The sequence below is a fragment of the Mustela nigripes genome, chromosome 9 (assembly GCF_022355385.1).
Source record: "Mustela nigripes isolate SB6536 chromosome 9, MUSNIG.SB6536, whole genome shotgun sequence".
Classification (NCBI taxonomy): Eukaryota; Metazoa; Chordata; class Mammalia; order Carnivora; family Mustelidae; genus Mustela; species Mustela nigripes.
This window is the reverse complement of record NC_081565.1, coordinates 49630121-49654651: the sequence shown is the minus strand read 5'-3', so window position 1 is coordinate 49654651 and position 24531 is coordinate 49630121. Positions and strand designations below refer to the sequence as shown.

The 24531-nt window shown below is 44.7% G+C and overlaps 1 protein-coding gene across 1 annotated transcript in view; it reads left to right on the top strand.

Moving 5' to 3' along the window:
- Positions 1-24531, top strand: part of ADAMTSL1 (ADAMTS like 1) — a 381590-nt gene that overhangs the window by 249754 nt on the left and 107305 nt on the right. Inside the window, exons 17-19 of the mRNA XM_059411591.1 lie at positions 1367-1546; positions 7156-7309; positions 8213-9338. Of these exons, the coding sequence (XP_059267574.1) occupies positions 1367-1546; positions 7156-7309; positions 8213-9338 (1460 nt within the window). The remainder of the gene's footprint in view (positions 1-1366; positions 1547-7155; positions 7310-8212; positions 9339-24531) is intronic.

The window sequence follows — 24531 nt, the reverse complement described above, 5'->3', positions numbered from 1 at the left end:
CCCCAGCACAGAGCAGTCCTCAGTTCCTGAACTAAAAATAACAAAAAGATCCAACTAAAAATGACAGAAAACCCAAAGTCACAATGGCTTAAATAAGGGAAAAAAATATTGCCTCCTCCAAAAGTATTGCCCAGACCATCCAGGGTCTGTGTGGTGACTTCACAATCAGGAAGCTAGGCTCCTTACATCTGCCTATCATTCTCCAAGACGGGAGGTTAAATTTTAGGCCTCATGTTCACCTTCCAGCCAACAAGAAGGAGAACAGGAAAGGGGAAATGTTACCCTCATTTTAGGGTCATCTTCCTGAAAGGGCAAACCACCCTGTCGTGAATATCTCATTGGCCAAGCCCCGAAAGGCCGAGTGCACCTCCACAGGACATCAACAAATATAGTTTGTATGCTGGGAAGTCATGTGCCCAGCTAGAATATGGGGGCTCCTTTGTTACTGCAAGGGAGTGGCCTACTGGGACAAGAGCCAGCAGTCTGGGCCTGAGAGCGCCCCCCTTTCCCTCATGCGGTGGGACTGTAACTATTAAATGACATGTAAACAATGTATTTGACTGGGGTCCCACTGAAATCCACTGACCTAAGACTATTTTCCTGTATCCTGAATTCCAATGGCTCTTGCTCCCTCCCATTGCCCTGAGAAATCACCAGTCCTGCAAGAAGAGTGTTCCAGGGGGGTCCTTCAGGAAACCAGGGTAGAATGGATGTTTACACTTAGAAAGGCCTGCCCTCCGTGTAGATTAATTCTTGCAGATTTACACCAATGGCAGGAGATCTCTCCTGTTCCTTGTGGAAGCTGCACAGATTACTTTCACTGAGTTGTAAATACGTTTAACACTCTATTATACTAACCCTTCAGACCAGCTGTCTTGGGGGGCTGCAAATCATAGTTGAGGGACAACTTTTTTTTTTTTTTTTTTAAGATTTTATTTATTTATTTGAGAGAGAGACAGTGAGAGAGAGCATGAGCGAGGAGAAGGTCAGAGAGAGAAGCAGACTCCCATGGAGCTGAGAGCCCAATGAGGGACTCGATCCCGGGACTCCGGAATCATGACCTGAGCCGAAGGCAGTCGTCCAACCAACTGAGCCACTCAGGCGTCCCGGGACAACGTTTTATGATTCAAAGGCCCTGGAAATTCCTGGATGCTCTAGTGAAATACTTGAAATTAAGACTGGAAGGAGTAGCTCTTGTTGCCAAATTCATTTCCGGGAAAAGAAGCAACATCCTTGGGGTCGGTTCTTGGTTTATCTTCTTCTGTTGTTTTGTCCCACTCTTGACACAGCCAAGGCTAAGGTAAGGATTGGCTGTCGCCCACATACCACTGCCCTAGGTTCAGTTGATTTTCTCTTCCTTCCCCAGTGTTCTAGGACCTGCGGAGGGGGCACCCAGAAGCGTGAGGTTCTTTGCAAACAGCGCATGGCTGACGGCAGCTTCCTGGAGCTTCCTGAGACCTTCTGTTCAACCTCGAAACTGGCCTCCCAGCAGGCCTGCAAGAAAGACGACTGTCCCAGCGAGTGGCTCCTCTCTGACTGGACAGAGGTAGGTATGCTCCTCAGAAGGAGAGGATGGACGACACCAAAGGAAGAAAAGAAGGCACCACAAACTTACACAAACAGAAGATGAGAGCAGAACGAGACAATCCACCTAACATGATGGAGAGGTATTTTTGTAACCAGGTACACCACAGCGTGTATAACCTGCTATTAACTAGGCTGCAGGGACCTGAGGTAAGTTGCCAGCCCTTCCATAACAATCAGAAGCATGGAGCTGTAAACCGGCTCCTCATGGGACAAAACCAGGCCTTGTTTGGCTCAGAATATTTTTCAGAAGACCCCGTTATCCTACCCTTATCCGCACACCCACCTTCCTGACCTCCCGGCACCTCCTCCCCCCAGATGTTTTTAGTCTCTTTTCAGGAAAGGCAAAGCCTCTCTGATTATTCCCTTCCAAGTTACTGGACAATAAGGAACATGATTTATTAAGAAAAGAAGGCCAGGGAAATTCTGTGTCTTTACTGTCCGTTTCTTGGCTGCAAGATGTTAACAACTCCCCAGCAAGAGAACATGATTTCCCCTGTTGTTTGCATTTGGGGGGATGATTACATCACCTTCCACCGTTCCTGACTTGTCTCTTAAGTTAGGGATATACCCCCAACTGACCTACTTTTCTAAATAATTCCTATTCGAACACTAGCATAAAATAAGTCATTTACACCCAGCTCCAACTTGTTTTCAACCCCTACACTCCTGCTGGGAATTGCCTACAGCTCCCCCAGCTTCATAGGCCTGTGTGTCTCCCAGAAGGAAGCCCCCCCAAAAGTATTGCCTCATAAGCCGATTTAGCCAAGGACAGAATCACCAGGCCTGAAGTGAAAAATCTTTGTGTCAAAACCAGATTCAAGACCCTGCCCTCTCTTGCACTGAACCGTTTGGATTGGGCTTGCTAATCCCATTCCCTTCTTCATACGGTTGTGTGTGCGTGTGTGCTGTATGTATACAATGGCATGGGACTGCTGTGGGTCAAAACCTTCGCAGGGACCCTTGCTTCCACAGGAGGCCAAGCTGCCCCTGAAAATTAAAAATGCTACCTTTTCCAGCCTGGGTTCTTAGAATTCTTGCCCCTTATTTTATCAACTCATACAGAGTTCATTCAGATGGTGTCTACTAAGGGCATTGCGAGGGTGAGTTAACCTGCATCACCATAGGTTTTGTAATTTGGCAGTAAAATTTCCTTCTGGTGGTGTCTCACCCCAAATGTCTCAGAACGGAAGTAGGTATGATTATTTTTCTTAAATTTTAGAAATAATTTTCTTTCAGCACAATAAGGGATTAAGGCATGTAAAATCAGCATGTTCGTGTGCACATGCACGTGTGTGCATGAACATGTTAGTGTCAGTTTTTCCGTGGAATGTTGATTTGGGTGGGGTATGGTACTATCTAGGAAAAATCTAACAAAACAACAGTGCAGGAAAGTGTACTGGTGTAGTTGCCAAGTGAGTGACTCTGGAGGAAGACTTCTTCCCAGGGCCATATTTTAAAACATGTCCTTCCACTAAGTCTTTCAGTGATGCTGGCCACGAGTGAGATGCTGAGGAAGGGACTTGTGGGTATTATAATTGTCCTCCCCTGTTCCTGGAGTTTGTGGCCTCTGAGCACATGGGACACAGAGAATTCAGGCCTAAAATTTTTTTAGTCCTGTAGATTTGAAGCAGGGACACTTGTGATTAGGCACTAAGAAAAGGAGACTGCCAAATTGAGGTCCTCTGGGGCCCATTAAGTATCACAGACCTTTAGAACAGTGTCATGTGTGCTTAGGAGTTAGACTCACAGGAGCGCCTGGGTGGTTCAGTCGGTTAGGCATCCAACTCTTGACTTTGACTCAGGTTGTGCTCAGAGTCGCGAGGGTCGTGAGATGGAGCCCCACATTGAGCTCTGCACTGGGCGTGGAGTCTGCTGAAGATTCTCCCTCCCTCTCCTTCTGCCCCTCCCCCATCGCTTGTGCACCCTCGTGCTCTCTTGCTCTCTCTCTCTCAAAAAAAGATTACAAAAGGAGTTAAGCAAACTTAGATTCCAATCCTGACTCTGCCACTTACTGGCTCTATAACCTCAGGCTCACTATTTAACCTTTCTAGGCCTCAGTTTGTGTATGTGAATACTGGAGATAATAATGTCTGCTCATATCGTTCTTGGGAGGCTTCAGTTAAATGATGCATGTAGACTACCTTGTGCCTAGTAAAAGTGAGCCCTGTTATTGTTATGATTCTCTTCCACCCCTGCTCATTGTCAGGAGGAGAGGAAATAAAAGACAGTACTTCCCTTGACCAGCTGGACCCAGGGTCATGGCCCAGGCTTCCCGCAGACTTTATCATTCTTTCTAGGAAGAGGAAATTACACTTTGGGAAGTAGGACAGCTTTAGCCCTTCTCAGTGGAATATTCTTAGGTGCTGGGTTATCTGGGTTGATGAATGGAAATTCCAAACATTGGGGAGGAGCTAGGAATGGTAGGAAGTAGGAAGTAATCACCAATTCACTGGGATTTAACTCAAGCTGGTGCCATACAAATGAGCTCTGGGGGGTGTTCATGGAGCTCCCATTGGCCCTGTCATCCCAACAGCCCTTGCCTTGGCCTCTCACTGAGATGAAACACACATTCCACATCCCCCACTCCCAAGGCTCCCCTTGGAGAAAGGAAGACCTGGATGATCTATGGGTGTTTTTCATCCTCAGCTATCTGGGCTCAATCTTACAGTTACTGCACAGAATCCCCCAGAGACAGAATTAAGCCAAAATTTTAGACACTTCAAATAAAATTACTTTCAGATTCTATTCTGAGACGAAAGTTCTTACTTCTTTAAAAGAATTCCTTGCATCTTTTGAAATAGTTGGCTATTACATATTTTTAAATCATACTTTTATGAAAGTCATTTCTCCCAAAAAATATAAAAGAAATTAACATCAGAATAGTCAGTTTTAGAGACAGAAGGAACTTAGAAGATTCTATAGCCTGGTTGTTCTTTTAAAAATTAAAGCCACCAGACCCTTTTTTCAAATGAAATGTTTCTATGAAGCCAAGAATCTAAAACAGATAAAATCAGAGCTGCTTTGGTTGAAGTGTGGGTTAGGATCCCAGATCTCCAAGGGTTAGATCTCCAGATCAACTGAAAAGCCCCTGAATCGTTTCCTCAACACAGAACAGGCTTTAAAAATCCCTACTTTTACTTAGTTTTATTTTAGAGATATGAAAATCAAGCCTCAAGAAAGAACTAGACTTGATCAAAATCATAAACTGATCTTGACACATAGTCTATTTTTCTGGTTGGTAATACTGAACTTACCATGCCTTTTTTTTTTTTTTTAAAGATTTTATTTATTATTTGACAGAGAGACAGCAGGAGAGGGAACACAAACAGGGAGAGTAGGAGATGGAGAAGATGAGCAGGGAGCCCGAAGCAGCACTCCATCCCAGGACCTTGGGATCATGACCTGAGCTGAAGGCAGACACCTAATGACTGAGCCACCCCGATGGCCTGACGCTTTTTAATTTTCAAGGCTCTTTGCCTCCATCCCACCTGATCCTGGGATTTGGTACTGGCATTTACAGTCATATAAGGGGTGGATGGAATCTGGAATCCACAATCATTAGGAAACAAAAGCAATGGGTTTCTTACCTCCATTTTTTGCATCTAAAATATCTCCCAGGGTGCTGTGTATCAGAGCTTAGTTCATGTCAGTGGGTTAGCATATAAAACTTGAAAATGTAATGTTTTTTGGTTTTAGTGTCATTTTTCAAGTTAACGTGGCACCCTGCCATGACCCCAGTTCAGGTCTTTATCATCTCGAGCCTGGACTACCGTGGCAGCCTCCTTAACTGACATCCCCGCCTACCATACATCTCCTACTCCCTTCTCTCCCGGACACCGTTGCCAGATTAACCTTCTCAAAACACCTCTTTCATCATTTCACTCCTCCCTCCAATGGCTCCTCACTGCCTTGTGGACCAATTCCAAGCCTCCTGTCTGAAAATTAAAAGTCTCCAACGTCTGGCCCCAAACTACTTCATGAGCTCCTGACACTCTCGAATTGTTCCCTCTCTTCAGTCCAACTGGTTTAGCTCTGCCCCCCGCCCCAAGCCTGCCTTGGATTTTTGCACTGAACACTTCGAACTTCATTCTGGATATTCCCCTATCTCTCATGATTATCCCCAGTTTCTCCACACATGCAGACTACCCATCTTCAAAACCTAGGTCAGGAAATCACTAGAGCACCGTCAGCATTCAACCATCATTAGAATGAATCTTGTAATACTCGTCTTGTACTTTTATATTTCTACTAAATTTTTGTATTACTATCTAATTTTTTGAACCACTTTATTGAGGTGTAAATAACATATGATTAAACTCCACTTCACATGATGATTTCAAGGTTTATCTGTTTACCACATATCCAGAAGAACAACATTCCTTTTATGGTAGAATAACATTCCCATATATAGACCATATTTTTGTTTATCCATTCACCAGTCAGCACACATTTGAGTGGGTCCCACTTTTTTGTCTCTGTTGAACATTCGCATACAGTTTTTGGATGGATGTTTGCACTTCTCTCCAGGAGATACCCTGCAAGTGAAATTGCTCGGTCATGGGGTAAATTCATGTTTTTGTTCATAAGAAACTATCAGGCTGTTTCCAAGAGGGCTATACTACTTTATGTTGCCACCAGCAATATAGGAAGCTTCTAATTTCTCACATTTACATTTATAATAACATTTGTTACTGTCTCTTTTTATTATGGCCATTCCAGGGAATATGAAGTGGTATCTTGTTGTAGTTTTGATTTCTCTCTCCCTCACGTGGTATTTCAGTTTAACAATGCATTTGGATATCCCCCCCCCAACTCATTATGAGATGACAGCTCCTTGAGGTTACAGACCACCTTGCACAATTTTTTTCCATACTATCTAGCACCCTACCTCAGACAAAGTAAATGTAGAACAGTTATCTGATGCTTGACATTAAAGTATTACATTTGTGAAGGAAGGAGGAAAAAATTCACCAGTGTCACCGCTGTGGGTGAACTTTCAAATATATTATCTCATTTAATTCCCAACCTTGCAAGCTTAGTGTAAGAAGTGGAAACAGACTCTGAGTTGCCAACTGGTAAATCACTAAACTGGGATTGCAACAGACTCTATGACTCTGTAACTCTAAAGCCCAGGCCACATAAATAAAAAGAGTTTCTGGGTGCCCGGATGGCTCAGTGGGTTAAGCCACTGCCTTCGGCTCAGGTCATGATCTCAGGGTCCTGGGATCAAGTCCCACATCGGGCTCTCTGCTCAGCAGGGGGCCTGCTTCCCTTCCTCTCTCTCTCTGCCTGCCTCTCTGCCTACTTGTGATCTCTATCAAATAAATAAATAAAATCTTTTAAAAAAAAAAAAAAGAGTTTCTACAGGAAACTTTCGAGTAGAAAAATCTTAGAATGTGTTTACAATATGGACATTTGGGTCTTCCCACCATGCTACATAATTAATAGTGACTGTTGATTTTCCAGGCAACTTTTCTCACATTCTGGTGAGTTTGGGAGTCCATACCAGAACCCAGTAGCCTCCAGTTCCCCGCATTTACATGCAGGTGGTCCTTCTTTCCTCCCCAGTGTTCCACGAGCTGTGGCGAAGGCACGCAGACTCGAAGCGCCATTTGCCGGAAGGTGCTGAAAACCGGGCTTTCGGCTATCGTCAATTCCTCCCTGTGCCCTCCCCTGCCCTTCTCTTCAGCCATCAGGCCCTGTATGCTGGCCACCTGTGCACGTGAGTATGTCAGAGCTCTTGGGAATGGGGGGAGACCAGACCCACCCAGAAGCAATTGTGGCCACGCAGTAGCCTTCCCTAAACCCCAGACCGGTGCGAGATCATCAGGCAGGAGAGCCCAAGGAGGGCAGCAGGCTGGTGAGCTCAGCTGGAGATGGAAAAGGAATCTTAATTACACGTGGCCAGGCCGAATTCTCTTCTCGGCTGGAAAAACAGTTTGCAGGGGGTAGAGCAAAGTTCACTTGCTGGCATAGAGAGATCTGGAAGCTGGAGTCAGCATATTACTAATGAAGCCTAGTGTTGTCCACTCTGGGGTTTTTAAAATGCTCTAAACAGATTTGTTCTGTTTAATATTAATCCCTAGAGTTGTAACACCTCTGGGCTCCCCTCCCCCAGCACTAGGGCCCTGGTGCTCTGCAGAACCCACAGGGGAAAGGTGGAAAGGGAGAGATTCTCCTTCCCTTTGTCCTCTGCCTCTTTTTATGATGCTTGCTTGCTTGCTTTTTCTTTTTCTTTGTTTTTTTTTTTTTTTCAATCCTTATAATGGGAGGAACTGCCTTTCCCCTGACATCCTCTCCACCCCCATCTAGAACCTGCATCTCAGCTTCTAGGGGTAGAAAGCCCCAGCAGGGCCAAGGCAGGTTACCCCACTGCACTGTATTAGTTGGAGTATTGCTTTGCTGAGCCTTGATGGGCCTCAGCTGGTAGCTACTTCCTCCCGGGAAAGCCATATGGCAGTAAATGAAAGCCCCCGCCAGAATAAACTCAAGCTGCTTCTTCCTCTCTCTCTGTCTTCGCCCTCTCCGTTCCCCCTCTCTTGTCCCCGTGTTCACCCTCCTTGTCCTCTGCCATCCCTTCTCTTTCTCTGGCCGTCTGGCTTTCCTTCCATCCCCTTTGTTGCAGGGCCGGGGCGGCCATCCACCAAGCACAGTCCTCACATTGCGGCCGCCAGGAAGATCTACATCCAGACCCGGCGACAGAGGAAGCTGCACTTTATCGTGGGGGGGTTCGCCTACCTGCTCCCCAAGACGGCGGTGGTGCTGCGCTGCCCCACGCGGCGCTTCCGAAAGCCCCTGATCACATGGGAGAAAGACGGCCAGCACCTCATCAGCTCGGCGCATGTCACCGTGGCCCCCTTCGGCTACCTGAAGATCCACCGCCTCAAGCCCTCGGATGCGGGCATCTACACCTGCTCGGCGGGACCCGCCCGCGAGCAGTTTGTCATTAAGCTCCTCGGAGGCAACCGGAAGCTGGTGGCCCGGCCGCTGAGCCTGCGGGGCGAGGAGGAGGCCCGTGCGGTAAGGAAGGCCGGCCCGAAGGAGGCCCTGCAGACCCACAAACACCAGAACGGCATCTTCTCTAACGGCAGCAAGGCCGAGAAGCGGGGCCCCGCCGGCGACCTGGGGAGCCGCTACGACGACCTTGTCTCCCGGCTGCTGGAGCAGGGGGGCTGGCCCGGGGAGCTCCTCGCCTCGTGGGAGGTGCAGGACTCCACGGAAAGGAACACGTCCTCCGAGGAGGACCAGAACGCGGAGCAGGCCCTCTGGCACCTGCCCTTCACTATGGTGGCCGAGCAGAGGCGCCTGGACGACATCCTCAGGAACCTCTCCCAGCAGCCCGAGGAGCTTCGAGACGTCTACAGCAAGCACCTGGTGGCCCAGCTGGCCCAGGAGATCTTCCGCAGCCACATGGAGCACCAGGGCGTGCTGCTCAAGCCTTCGGAGCGGCGGATGCCCCCCGTGGCCATCTCCCCTCATAAGCACGTGTCTGGCTTCAGCAGCTCGCTCCGGACCTCGGCCGCCGGGGAGGCTGCGGGTGGCTCTCGCCGGCCCCACCGCAAGCCCACCATCTTGCGGAAGATCTCAGCTGCCCAGCAGCTCTCGGCCTCCGAGGTGGTCACCCACCTCGGGCAGACTGTGGCCCTGGCCAGCGGCACGCTGAGTGTGCTTTTGCACTGTGAGGCCATAGGCAACCCGAGGCCTACCATCAGCTGGGCCAGGAATGGAGAAGAGGTGCAATTCAGTGACAGGTGAGCCTTGCAGCAACCGGGTGTGTGTTTGGGGGTGGGGGCTTTGGTAAAGAGCTGCATTTCGTCTAAGGTGTTTGATTCACTCTTCCTCCAAGGTGGTTCCAAGGGTAGGGCTGAGGGCCCTGGGCCTCAGGGATGGCATCCTGGGTTTCAAGTCCTCTTTTAGTACCAATAGGACTGCTGGAGCGGAAGGTATTTAATTTCTCTAAACAGTATGCTGTCCTCTTTATAATGTAATAGCAACAATGCCACCCCATCCTCATAGAGTCCCAGAGATTGAGATACTCTCCAGATAGCTTTGAACTTTTGGCAGAAAGCTATCACTCCAGGCCAAAGCACTATTACGTTACCACTCTGTGAGCTGGACCACTGGAAAGCTTATACATCAGGATACTGTCTCTGTGTGTGTGGTCCCCCAGGGCTAGGGAGAGAGGATAGCCGGCACCTGCTGCTCTCCGTGGGTGAGCCCATCCTCTGTCTGGGCCGGACAAAGCTGTTTGTTCCAGAAAGCTTTTATTCCTGGTCAGACCTGTGATTAATGATCCTAATATCTCATGGTGTCTCTGTGCGGATGACAGCACGTATTACTTCCTGGTTTCCTTGGGCCACAGCCATTTATAATGTAAAATCAATGGCAGTGGTAGAAGTTATAATGATAATATTTTTGAACACTGTGTGCCAGGAACTGTGCATAATTCCCACATCCATTCTCTTTTAGTCTTTACAGTGGCCCTGACGACAGTGATTGCTAGCATTAATTGAGTCATGACTGTCCACCAGGCAAATGTGGTCTTTGTTTATTTCACCAAATTCTCACAGCGGCCCCAAGAAGCAGGTACAGTCTTTAGCTGCACTTCACAGAAGAGAAAACAAAGCCTGGGGACTTGCTGAAGATCTTATCTGTTAGCTGGCAGAGCCAAGGCAGGTGACGCACATACAATGGGCCGTCAGTAGAAGAATCTTACACTCTGAGTGAGAGAGGGCTCCTTCAGATCCTCTGGTCCAGCGTCCTCATTTTAAGTTGTTATCTGCCTGGAATCCATGGAGAATGCTCTTTCCATTAAGCGTAACCCTAAATGCTGTTGTTCTTTGGCCGTCCTCGTCCCTAGCTTGCTGGTTTGGGGTAAGGAAAGAAAGATGCCCGTATGTATTGTGCCAGGCAGTTTGCCGGGGTTTTTTTCTATGTAAGTGCACTTGTTATTCTAACAGTCAGTCTCCAAGATTGACCTTGTCCCCCAGGGTCACACAGAAAAGCAAGGTTTTGCAGCTCACCCAAGAAGATCATACCTTAGCAAGAGTCAGACCAAGGATTCAATATCAAGTTTGAGTCCAAAGAGTACACATTTTTGTGGACTCTTCTGAGACCCAGTGAACAAACGTGATTTTGTCAAGCCCGTCCACATCTTTGGTGCCTTTTGAAATGTCAGCAATTTGCCTTTCAGCCTTAATACTTATAGACCAAATAACTTTAATACTGACGATACTAAGTATTTTTCCTGTGTCCTCTTACTTTGTGTCAGACACTATGATCAGTGCTTTAAGGGCATTATCTTATTTAATCTTCAAAAATAACCTTATGGGGTAAATACTGTGGTATTTATGATAAGGAAGTAGAGGCACAGATGTGGGACCCACAGAAGCTCTGGAGATAAGGTCTGAATGCAGGATTCGTGTGCCAGGTGGTTTGAACGCACACCTTGAGATCTTCTCTTGTGGGCTCCTGAGTCCTCCCCAGCTTGTACTTTCCTTGATCAGCTTAATTGCTAGGATTCCCGCAGGGCTTTCTAGAAATCTTTCCAACACATTTTGGGGTCAAGCTGAGGTTGGAGTAAATCCCCTTAGGTCACTGAGTCAATGAGAGGTAGTGCCAGAGGATGTTGGGGGCAGGCTAAGAGTGGTGCCCTTGTGCTTGAGTGGGTGGCCCACTGGACCTCTGTTAATGCACCTGTCATACCTACTCTGACAAAATCATGTCGCCATCTCCATCAGCCAGTCAGCTTCTCAAGTGTAGGAACCATTTATTCGTATTTCCTTGGCCTTGTGCCCAGGATTGCACTCCTGGAGTTGAGGGAGAAATAGTTGGTTGTGCACAGGAGATGGAAATTAGCATTTCTTGACTAGCAACAGACCCAGAGCTTCGCACTAGCAACTTTTTCATAGCCACCATCTTGGTTGACGACTACCACAAGGGGCAACACAGGAGCTCCTGTCTCTATTTCAGAGATAGAAAACTGTGGCCCAAAGTAGTTTAGGAGCTTGACAATGTTAGCTAGCTGGCAACAGGCAGAATCAAGAGGCAGATTGGAACCCAGTCCTGCCCGCCTCAAGCCCATGCTGTTTTGAGTGAATGGGTGAGTTCATGCTTCCATACATCTGTACTTCCCTAGGGATGCCAAATTGCTAGTGTTTACCAGCTATTTCCAGGGCCACTTCCTTCCTCCTAAAAGCTGTGGACAAGGCAGGCTGTTGGGAAGGGGTTAGGGGTCACCAGGACTCTGCTGTACCTGGAACTTCAGGGAGAACATTTGAGTCTGTGGCTTACTCAGAGGTCCTGACCATTTCCTTGAGTCCTGGAGATACTTTGTATGAAGTCCAAGGGTCCCAGCCCATCTGGGTCCCCTAGTGACTAAAGATAGGACGCAGATGGAGTTAGATGAGGACTGAGGGCTTCAGGCTGATCTTGCTGAAACCCTTTACTTTGTATGGCCTTAGTCCCTTCATCTTAAAGAGCAGGTGGTTGGGGGTTGTTCCAATTCGCCTCTAAGGTCCCTTCTACCTCCTTCACTCCTTTACAAAAGACCAGAGAGGAAGAAAAAAACCCGTATGCTGCTGGGGAGTGGGGAGAGCCTTGAGGCCAATAACTTCAAACTGTTGCACAAGCTCTTTCTCGGTGCTCCACAAACGGGGGTTCACGGATCGCATGAGTTAGGGACGTGTTCACTTAAAGCTGAACAGATGTATTTACTGCTGGATTTCACTTGTATTTTTTTAATATATTGCTTGATTTTTTTCTCTTTTTTATTATAAAAGCAATAAAGAGACCATAAAACAATTCAAATAATACCTAAATCTATAAAGGACAAATGCAAGTCTCCCTCATCCTCCCACATCTATTCCCCAGAGTCTGCCTCTCTTAATAATTTGGTATACATCCTTCTGGAATTTTTATATATTCTATTGTATTATATATAAAACACATATACACACATATGATTCAGTTTTGTAATGGGATATGACTCATGTTTAGAAATTTCACGTGGATTCTACTCAACAATAGGTCTAGGAGACATTGCATTATAGCATGTAGAGATCTGCTTCACCATTTTTAATGGCTGATTACTGTTTCTGAGTGCATTTATCTATCCCCCAATTGAAAATTATTTGGGTTTTTTCCATATTTTTAAACTCCTTTAAGCATTCCAACATGTGTTGTGACTTTCCAAGTGAACAATAGAGGATGCATTATTTTCCAAGCAGTTCTTTGATCAATGAACAATTTTTTGCTCTCACTATTTCAGGGATACCAAGAGTTCTTGAAATACCACTTAGGAAATATTACTTTCACCTTTCAGGTTTCACCTCCTTGGGTGCTGAGGGTCTAGCCCTAATGTCTTTCAGATGAAAAGCGTTCCATGGAATCTTGCTAGAAAAAAGATACATGGCAGCCAAGTACTTTTAAAGATAACGAAGGTGCTAGACTAGGACAGCGGAAGGCTAATCCTGGCTCTTTGGTCACCAGGACGTTGGTGGGAGTGTGGGTGAGGAGTAGCATTAAGAGGGAGAGCACGTGAGGGGCACGGGCAAACAGTTTTACAGTTTTGGCCACTCTCGAGATTTTTCTCGATCTCACCTTGACACAGCTTTCCGGTGCAAGTCAATGGCACACAGTAAGGAAAAATAAGAGCTTTTGGATACTGATCTCCAACTCATAATTTCTTCATTTAACTTAGCTGTCCAAAAAGAAATAGGACTGGCATTTCATTTTCAATAGGGTTTTCCAAGTCCTCTTTGAGAAAAGAAAGTGAATATATCTCCACAGAGCACATAAGAGGAACAGAGCTGCCATTGGGACCGCTTTGCTATGGGCTGTTGGTGACCCTTCTGTGTTGGGTTTCATTGCTTGTCATCATCCCTGAGTCCAGTAGCAGTTCAGAAATGCTCATTTATTTTCACACAGAGATGTGCTGAAATGCCTGGTGTTCTAGTTCAGTTAGTCTGTTTTTGCTTTAGTACCAAATCCATCTTTCTGAAAGAATCTGCAAGATTCAGCTGGCTATTGGTGTGTGGGACTTATATATTCAAGTGTATTCTTTGTAGCCTGAGCCAGCAAAATAGGTCGAGAGAGGAAAACAGTAACCGAGGAGAAGTCTACTCCTCCTTTGGCTTTGAAATATGCCAAAGTTTTATCTGCAAGAAATTGTTTTTATGAAAGAATCGTTATCAAGTCAGTTACTACTGTATCTCATTATATATATATAATTTACTAGTTGAAATGAATTCACATGATTCTTAGAAGCCTATGCCAACTTCTCAAGCAATAGTTTACTGGATGTTTCTGAATGTATTAGAACAAACTAGTTCTAACCGCTTCTCCTTTACTTCACAAACATTCCCATGCACCCTCAGAGTCAGACCCTATATTAGATACTGGGGATGGAGGAAAAGAAGGCTCATACCCTGTCAGTGAAACTCAGTCTTGTTTGCAAGCCAGAGAATAAATGCAGTGTATAAGTACTAAAAGATGAATAAGGATATTTATTCAACCCATAAGAATTTATTGACCTATGTATTATATCACACACACACACACACACACACACACCTCTAGTCACTGGGAATATTGTAAATGAAAAGTCTGTGTTTCCCTGCAGTTTAGATCCATTTAGATTTCTGCTCAAATTTCTGCCACAAGAAAGGTTTTCCTTGATCTAAAAGAGCAGTTCTCATTATCCCTTTAACTCTGTTTTATTCACAGAAATTTGCCACCGTCTGATATGTATTTGTTGATTGCCTGTCCGTAAGGGTGGAGAGTGTATTTACTGCTGTGTCCCCAGTGCTGAGAATAGTGCCTGGCACCAAACAGATGGAAGAAAGGGATGGAGGGAGGGAAGGAGGAAAGAAAGAAAGGGAGGAAGGAAGAAAGGGAGGAAGGAAGGAAGGAGGAAGACAATGAATACAGAAAAGTACACAGGTATTGGGGGTAATAAGTGTTGGGCAGAACACTTCAACAGGGTTGATAAGGAGTGATTTGGTGACTACCTTAGATGCATATCCTGCAGAGGTTACCTGTAAGCCAAGACGTGAATGATGACGTGTCTAGCCATATGACATCAGGAGGAAGAGCACCCCCTGGACAAGGGAAGAGAAACCTAAAAACCCCAAAGTGAAATGAGTGTTGAAGGAACCCCGAAGGAAGTTCATTTGGCTGGACCGTGGTAGGCAGGAGTGAGAGGGGATGTGGCATGAGGCCATGAGCTTACCTGAGACCAAGAGAAGGAATCTAGCTTTTAGTCTGAGTATCCCAGGGAGACTTGGGAAGATCTGAGGGAAGCAAAATGATCTAATTTCCATTTTCATAGACACACTGGCTACTTTGTGGCCAGTGGATCATAGAGGAACAGGAATGGAAGCGGGGGAGTCTAGTAAGGTGTCCTTCGCAATCATTCCTTCAACTTCACAAACATGTGGTTGGTGTTAGATACAGTGGTGGGCACCAGACAGAAAAGAAATAAAAGTCACTGCTCTCCAGAAGCTAGGAAACACTGAAGGGCTGGCATGGAAAAAAAATAACTTGGGCCCTGAGGTTTTGTTGTTTGTTTGTTTGTTTGTTTGTTTTTGTTTTATTTTTTCAGTGTTCCAAGATTCATTGTTTATGCACCACACCCCGGAGTTTTTTTTCAACTCCAGTGGAAAGAATGCTTCCCTTAGAACTTCTAAACATTTAAAAGTGAGTCAAAGAGGAGTTCCCAAATTCAGTGTGCATAGTGATTACCAGAAGCTCGTTAGAAATGCAGATTCCCACATCCTCCCCTGCCCCAGAAACCCTCTGTAGAGCAGAGCCCTGTAATGCACCCTTTACAAGCACCACAAATGACTCTGAGAACAAAGGTTCGAGGACAACCATTAAGAAACACGTTGAGAGGAACGGGGGAGGAAGGAGAAGCTCAGAGTAGAATGATGCCCTTGCTATTAGTTCTGGTAAAAGATCTGGTGACAGGAGACAGAATTCGCACTGAAGTGACACTTAGGGATTCCGGACACCTTCCCTCGCAGACTCTCACCAGCCCACACATTTGCACCTTGGTGAGTTGGAGTTCGCACCAGGCCTTGGAGTTGAGGCCAACCCACAAAGTGCTTGTGTGTGGAGGGAGCAGACACAATGGAAGTTAACAGACTGAAATCTGCCAGTGTCCAGGGAACATTCTGGACTGGCTGGAGGTGAAAATAACCAAGTGTGGCCACCTGGTTCAGCCCGAGAACAAAGAAAGACTGGACTTGCCAGCACAGCACAGAGGGTGTGTAGAAACGGATTTTCACAGGATGCAGTGCCACGTGACTTAGAAAACAAGAGGACTCTGCCTCCTTCTCTCTCTGCTTTCATTGCTGACCCCTAAGCTCTGTGGACCTGCAATTGACCAGTTTCACCATAGTGCTCCCCGGCCAGGTCCATCAGGAAGGAAGTATGAGAGTCTCATCTCCTGGGTCTCAGGCACTAGGAGTACTGGAATGGTTTGAAAACATTAATATGATAGCCCTACAGTAGCCAGCCTATACCCAGAAGTATTTCGCATAGAGGAGGCTACTTTAGGTGCTCCTCCAGGGTTAGTTATTATGAATTTTTTTTTTAATTTTTTTATTTTTTATAAACATATATTTTTATCCCCAGGGGTACAGGTCTGTGAATCACCAGGTTTACACACTTCACAGCACTCACCAAATCACATACCCTCCCCAATGTCCATAATCCCACCCCCTTCTCCCAAACCCCCTCCCCCCGGCAAGTTCCACCTAGTATTCCCTCAGTTTATTATTGAGTTGGCATCTCTCTGTCTACTTCATATTCTTTTTTTTTTCTTTTTGCAGTTCAAAGAGTTAAATATAGGGTGACTCCCTTATTTTTTTCCTCCAAATTTTTGTTTAAAATGCAGTTAACGTATAGTGTAATATTAGTTTCAGGTGTAAAATGAAGGATTGATTCATCATTGGCATACATCCCCCAGCACTCATCAGAAGTGCCATCCTTAAGCCCCATTATCATCTTAATTAACCACCTGCCTTAAAATAACCATCAGTTTCTTCTCTATAGTTGAGAGTCTGTTTTTTGCTCTTTTCCCCCATGCTCATTTGCTTCATTTCTTAAATTCCACATATGAGCAAAATCATATGATAATTGTCTTTCTCTGACTCATTCCATTAGCAAAATGTTCCCTAGCTCCATCCACAATGGCAAGCTTCCATTCTTTTTTATGGCTGAGTGATATTCCTCTGTGTGTGTGTGTGTGTGTGTGTGTGTGTACACACACATGCATTGTGTACACACCACATGTTCTTTATCCATTCATCAGCCAACGGACATTTCGTCTCCTTCCATAATTGGGCTATTCTTGATAATCCTGCTATAAATATCAGGGTGCATGTATCCCTTCGAATCAGTATTTTTGTATCCTTTGGGATACCATTGTTGCTGGATCTTAGGGTAGTTCCATTTTTAACTTCTTGAGGAACCTCCATGCTGTTTTTCAGAGTGGCTGCACCAGTCTGCATTCCCATCAACAGCAATGTAAGAAGGCTCACCTTTCCCTGCATCCTTGCCAACACCCGTTTCCCATGTTGTTCATTTTAGCCATTCTGACTGTATGAGGTGATACTTCATTATGGTTTTGATTTGTATTTCCCTGAGAGGAATGCTGTTGAGTATCTCTTCACGTGTCTATTAGCCATCTGTTTGTCCTCTATGAAAAATGTCTATATAGGTCTTCTGCCCATTTTTTAACTGGATTATTTGGTTTTGGGATGTTGTGGTTTTTTTAAAGATTTTATTTATGTGAGAGAGACAGGGAGCATGAGCTGGGGAAGGGGCAGAGGGACAAGCAGACCCTGCCCTGAGCACAGAGCCTCACTCGGTGCTTGATCCCAGGACCCTGAGATCATGACCTGAGCTAAGGCCAGATGCTTACGTGACTGAGCCATTGGGTGTTGAGTTTTATAAATTCTTTATATATTTTGAATATTAATCCTTTATCTCCTATGTCATTTGCAAATATCTTCTCCCATTCCACAGGTTGCATTTTGGTTCTATTGATTGTTTCCTTCACTATTGCAAAAGCTTTTTGTTTTGATGAAGTCCCAATAGTTTCTTTTCCCTTTTGTTGCCCCTGCCTCAGGATACATATCCAGTAAGAAGTTGCTACAGCCCATGTCAAAGAGGCTACTGCCTCTGTTCTCTAGGATTTTGATGATTTCCCGTCTACCTCATATTATCAGGCTGCATGCAACATACACTTCTCGGAAAGAGCTTCACCGCCCTCCCCCGCAAAAAAGTTGTTTGTTTGTTCAAAAAGAAGAAAGTGGTCTCTGAAAACATCTCTTAGCTAATCTGAGCTCTGAGCAAGATTCCATACAGGCTAAGCGCGTCTTGCTAAAAACACAGGCTGGCTTCATCAGAAACCACACGCACTTGCTTCCTATGTGTCTGGTTATTCTTTCTCAGTCTTTGTGCCTTTCTCTTCCCCTACCTGCGTCTTGTCTACTTCTTGGGAGTCTTACTGTAAATCTGTAAATGACCCCAAGGTTCCAGACTTCCCCTGGTTGCCCACAATTGTCATGTGTCCAACACTAGCCCGAGTCTCTCTTCTGACTCTTATGCACAGTTGCCTGCTGGATGTCCCTACCAGATGCCTCACAAAGAGATCAGCTTTGTAGAATAAAAACTAAGCTCCTGAATCTCTATCTCAGGAGGGAGTACTTCCACCTACCCAACTGCCAAAGCCTAAATATTTCTAGGCTGTTCTTGCTCTACCATGGCTCCTTCATTCCTCCCTTCTCTGTTCTCACTGCCTTTACTTTGGTTTACTCTTGTCCACTCTAGATGATTTCAACTGCCCCCAGCTCTGCATTTGCCTTCACTAGACCAGGGGTTGGCAAATTACACCCAGTAGCTTTTACATTTTTTAAAGTGTTATTAAAAACGACTTTAAAAGGGTTATTGAGAGAGCTATTGAAATTGTGCCCAGAGCCGTCGAGTCTGCTTGCTGAAGTTCTCACATTCGGTAAGGGGTAGAGCTGGGATTTGAACCCAGGTTATTTGAAGGGTTATTAAAAGAGTGGCTTTTACATTTTTTTTAAAGGGTTATTGAAAAGAAACAAGAAATAGAATAGACAACAGATACTATAGGTGGTCCTCTAAAGACTAGAATATTTACTATCTGTCCCATTAGAGAAAAAATTTACTGACTCCTGCTCTAGATCATTTTACATGCTACTGCCAGAGTATCTTTCTGGCAAACCTGTCCATGCTGCTCCCATGCTTAAAATTCTTTTAATGGCTTGCCTTCACTTGAGGATAAGTTCCAAGTGTCTTCGCATGATTTGCAACACCTTTAATCTCTCTGTCGTTTGATCTCTTACCATACCATACCCCACCTCACCCCTGTGAGTGATGCCTTTCAGCAATACACAATTACTTGCTGTTTATGAATTTGCTTGGGGTCTTAGATTTGCCTCATCCTACCCTTCCTTACCAGAAGCATATCCCCAAGGCTCAGCTGCGCTGGCATAGTAGAGCTGGAATTTGAACTCAAGATGACCCCCTCCGTGACCCATATAGTACCCTATATGTTGTACTCTATCTCAGCCCACCCTACCACTGCATGTTAGAATTTGCTGTTTGTTTTTCTATCTTACCTTCTACATTATGTTACTCTTCCTCAAGGGCAAATATTTAAGAAGGTATGTCAATTTCTCCACAATTCCAAGAATACAATAGACACCCAACAGGAGATAAACTAATGGGTGAACGAATAAAGGAATGAACACTAGTGATTAGCAGGGAGGTTTCCTAATTACCAGAGACTGTAGTCTGCACGGTTTTGCATAATCTGAACATTATTAATATGCAAATATGGCAGAGTTCCAGAGTGATACCCACTCCCAACTAAACATTTCTGCCCTGCCCACGTGTTCTCCATTACAGAAGTATCAGGAAACCCTGAGTCCTGTGGCATGCAACTACAGTTTGAAAAGCCCTGCTGGAGAATGAATAAGTACCAAGAATAAACACCCTGTAGCATCCTACCTCCTATCACATCCAGGCCAATGAGGAAATCATCATCATTGTTATGATTGACAATCAGTGACCAATCGCTTTGAGCTAGGTGCTGTTCTCAGTGTTTTATAGGTGTTCGTTTATTCTTACAATAACATTTTGAGGTTACTATCCCAAACTTCCAGATGTTGAAATTGAAGCACAGAGATGTTAGATTAACTTGCCCCAAGTCCCACACTTACTATGTAGTGAAGCTGGGATTTGAACACAAGGAAGTCTGGCCCCAGGGACTCTTTCTTTGTGTTGATTTTAACCTTAGTTTAATCCAAGGGCTTGGCCATTATTTTAAAAAGAAGCCACTGGGGTTAGCTAGATCTAGCATAAATTAACATTCCGTCTTTTAGCCAGCTGGCTTGCAATCTGTGGGGCTTTCGTTTTTTTATTTGGCACATGTGTGTTAGGGAAAGCCTTTCTTCTATTTCCTTTCCTTCTACCTTTACGTAGACATCTCCAGCTATAAACATGCCTGGTACCAGGCACACAACAGCTACTCAGGAAACACTGTAATTGTGACATATGCATTTGCATCTCTGGGTGTGTTTACAGCATTGATGGCTTGTGTACATGGGCATCTGGAGACCTAGAGACCTAGACCACAAGCAGGCCAATGCTAAACGATTCCTTGCTTTTCAGCTACTTTGCATAAACATGGAACACTTACTGGACCCTCCTGTACTTCACCACACTGAACTGTGATTCAGGCAGACACTAACTCCAGTTTGCCTTTAGGGTGTAACACCGGCCCCCGAGTCTCACAATTAACTCTTCCCCATGCCTTATGTCAGGAGGCCCTCATAATATGGACAGATATACGCTCCGTATTCCTACGTCCAAACCCAAATCCAGAAGCAATACTTGTAAAGACACCACTGACTTCCTTGCAGAAAAGAAAATCCAGATTCTCTAAAATTGGCACCAGAAGTCAGATTACCAAATTGGGAAGAAAAGCTGGCTGAAGAGGGATCCTTTCTCTGAGAAAACCTAAATCCTGCTCATAGTCCCACACTGACAGAGAAGTTCTGGCTCACTGTTCAACACTTTGGCCCAAGACTGAGCTGCCAGTGGACATAACATGCGTAGCTCAGCTCATAAAAGGCTTCACGCCTTTAAACAAGACTTTCCTAAAGGTTGTGGGATTTTTCAAAGGAATGAAGGTAAACACGAAGAATCATACAAAACTGGATACTTTGAATATGTATCAGAAAATGCTGATTCTTTCTTAAGGGTGAAAAGTGGAACCCAGGTAATAGTCAGTCAACATGGAATCCTAGGGAAAGAGGTAATACCAAGGAGTTTCTGCCTTTTAACCCTTAAGCCTGTCCCTGTTTTCCTTCTATTCTAGGTCTGCCTGATCTGTGCTGGACATATCTAATGCCCCCATTGGTTAGGAGGAGCAGTCTGATGGCACATCAGTTAACATAGAAGGCAGCCCACAGTTGTAGAAGGACACTAGAGCTAGAATCAGGGCAACTTAGGCTGGAATTCCAGTTCTGCCATTTCCTTTGAAGTGAGTCTGCCTTAACCCCTCTGAACCTTGGTTTGCTCATTAGTTAAGTTACAAACAATTACACCTGCTCTGCAGAAGAGCAAGAATGTGAAAAACAGATAATATCTGTAACGTGGCTGGCACACAATGGATACTCGTACATCAGTATCTGTAATTATTGGCGTATAGTTAAGAGGTCATTATACCACAACACCTTCCAGGACATCACCAAGCAAGGAGCTCTGTTTTCATTTTGCAGAACCTAGGAACAACCTATGCAGTTGTTCAAAGAGTTGAGCTAGAAGGGCAGGTAGGAAAACAGTGTGATGGAGAATTAGCCTAAATCCACGCAACAGGAAAGGGTTCTTACATTCTTTTGACATTTTCTTTTTTGCTATTGTTTCTGGTCTGGTAGAAAAGAGAAATCTGTATACTCTGCATGCTTATACTTCCCGGACAGTACTGGACAACTTTCCAAAGTGGTGTTGAATAGGAGATGAATTAAGGAGTATTTGGAAGGCTTTGGTGTGGGCAACACAGAGTATTTACAGATGGAAACGTCTCAGAATGGAAGAGAGAATCAAATGGGAAATGCCTCCAGGGTCAAGATCAGAACCACAGCTGTGAATAACGCTATATGTAAAAGTCATAAGCACATGAAATGCAGGCTCCAAGTTTGCAGAGACTATAAAAACTGGAAGCAGGACAGATAGGGAGAGAAGAGACCGGTTTCAGTTTGGTTTGGCTTATTTCCTTCATAGAAGTAATGGCAGTGGGAATGACAAATGCTTTTCCCAGTTGACAATTGGAAGAAAGTTGGAGGAAAAGGGGCCATCTCAGTAAATACCTAGGCCTCGAGGGGGGAAAAAAAGTATTGAAGGTCAATATAAAGGTCACAAGAGCATCTGAGAGCATAACATTGGCACAAGTGAAGCGCTGACTATTCCTTGAAAGGTTAGGGGTTCTTGGAAGATCCCCTTCATGGTTCATTTATTCCTAGAAAAGTGGTCCTAGAAAAAGGCAGAGTTCTGAAAAAAAGTTATACGGTTAACAGTTATATAAAGTGAACAGTTATGTAAATAAGGAACTGAAACAAATCAGAAGTGAAAATTCTTCCATGTTCTAGGTCCAGGTCAGCAAACTTTTTTTTGTCAAGGGCCAAATAATAAACATTTTAGGTATTTGCAGACCATCTTTACCATCATTTCCGTCATGATGGCCTAAAGGTGGTCACAGAAAGCACTGACAGGGCATGATGGTGCTCCAATAAAACTCTAGTGACAAAAGCAGGACCAGCTGACCAAAGCTTGAGCCCCCTTCCAGGTAAATTGGAAATTGAGTCAGAATCATTTCATGCAGAGGTTGATAGTTCAAAATGAATTACCCAGCTAGCAAATAAAACTACATGTATTAGCAAATTCAAGGTTTCATGAGTTGCTGAAGAGACAGAAGTTGAAGAGTTTGGCAGAAAGTATTAGGACAGGGTTAAGAATGTGTGGTCAGGTGGCCTCTCCCATTCCAAGAATATTTTCTATACTTCCACCTGGAGCAATCGTGAAGCTTCCAGCATCAAATAACTTTTGGTTGGCAATTACATTAAAAACAGCCAAGGTTATAAAAAGTTGCCCTAGCCAAATGGTGACATGAAACTCTTCTTGAACTTCAAATCTGTTCCCCAAAATATCTGTGCAAAACAAAACTCTCCCTTGCAAGTCTCTGGGCTACTGTAATTTTTGGTTTCAGGAAAAAAAAAAAAATCCTTGCTCACAGTGGAGGTCTCACAGCATTCTTTTTTCCTCCTCCAGCTTCAAGCTATTTAAAATCTAGAATATTCTTGTTAGTGATTATCCATTTCCCTGAGTAAATACAAACTTTGGCATAAATTACCCCCCACCAAAAATGAGGCCAAACCACATGCCTTCAAGCTATTTAAAATCCAGAATATTCTTGTTAGTGATTGTCCATTTCCCTGAGTGACTACAAACCTTGGCACAAATTACCCCCCACCAAAAATGAAGCCAAACCACATGCCTTGCTATTAGGCCCCAGCGGATGCCTGCATATGGTCAGTTTTTTTAAAGGTCAAAGGTCACTCCCCATTCCTGATTCCACCAGGCACTAGCTGAGCAAGTTACTTCTCTGAGCTTTTGCTTCCTCTCTCAAAAGGGATAAAAATATCAATCTAATCACATGACAGTGAGAATAAAATTATGGAAAGCTTATACGCTTGTCTAATTAACGGCCCCCACTGTCATTTTGTGGTAGATTTGATGAACCTAATCTAAAAAATTCCCAGGTAGGAAAAACAAAAAAAGTTTGCATTTCAGGGTAAGTTAAAAGCCCTCAGCATCTCCTCCTAGGAATTTGGAGCTGATGTTCTTTGCACAACTGCCTCTCACTTCACTTATTTGCTTGTAAGCTCACTTTTTTATGAATTTCATTCCTTTATTCTCTACTTATATGCTTTTTGGGGGGGGCATTGCAGGATTCTGACTTTTTTTTTTTAAGGGTTCTAAGATTTCAGTATCTGGTTCATAGTGTTAAAGCAATTACAAAAATGTGTAACTGTACTTAGAAATTTCTGAGTCAAGAGTAGAACTGAGCCACTTGCCAACCCTAGTGTCATGTGGCCTCAGTCTCTGTTCCTCTTTTCCACCCACAGTGCTACCCCCAAGGTCAAGGTCCTAGAGCTCATTCCTTGCTCGCTTACACAGAAAACTCCTTGTCCCTCCCTCATGTGCCTGACTGATGTTTCATTCCTTGAAAGCTCCACATTCTCAGTCCTTTACCCTTGTCGGAAGAATTCATCACAAAATCCAGAACACATATGCTCAGACATGAAGAGTGAATGGTGATGGTAATGGTCATATCAATCACAGCAGCAACAACCTGTGCTTCCGTAGCTCTGACCACATTCTTTATTTGTTCATTCTGAGAGAGAGAGAGAGAGAGAGAGAGGATGCATGCACAAGTAGGGGCAGAGAAAGAGAATCATAAGCAAACTCTAGGCCCAATGTGGAGTTCAATGCAGGGCTTGATCTCATGTCCCTGAGAGCATGACCTGAGCTGAAACCAAGAGCTGAAAACTGAACTGACTGAGCCACCCAGGCACCCATCGTCCATACTGTCTGTCTGTCTGTCTTTCTTTCTTTCTTTCTTTCTTTCTTTCTTTTTTAATTAACAGATAATGTATTATTTGCCCCAGGGGTACAGGTCTGTGAATCATCAGGCTTACACATTTCACAGCACTCACCATAGCACGTACCATCCCCAATGTCCATAACCCAGGCACCTATTTCTCCCCCTTCACCCTCCAGCAACCCTCAATTTGTTTCGTGAAATTAAGAATCCTGTACCCCTGGGGATAAAAATATATGTTTATA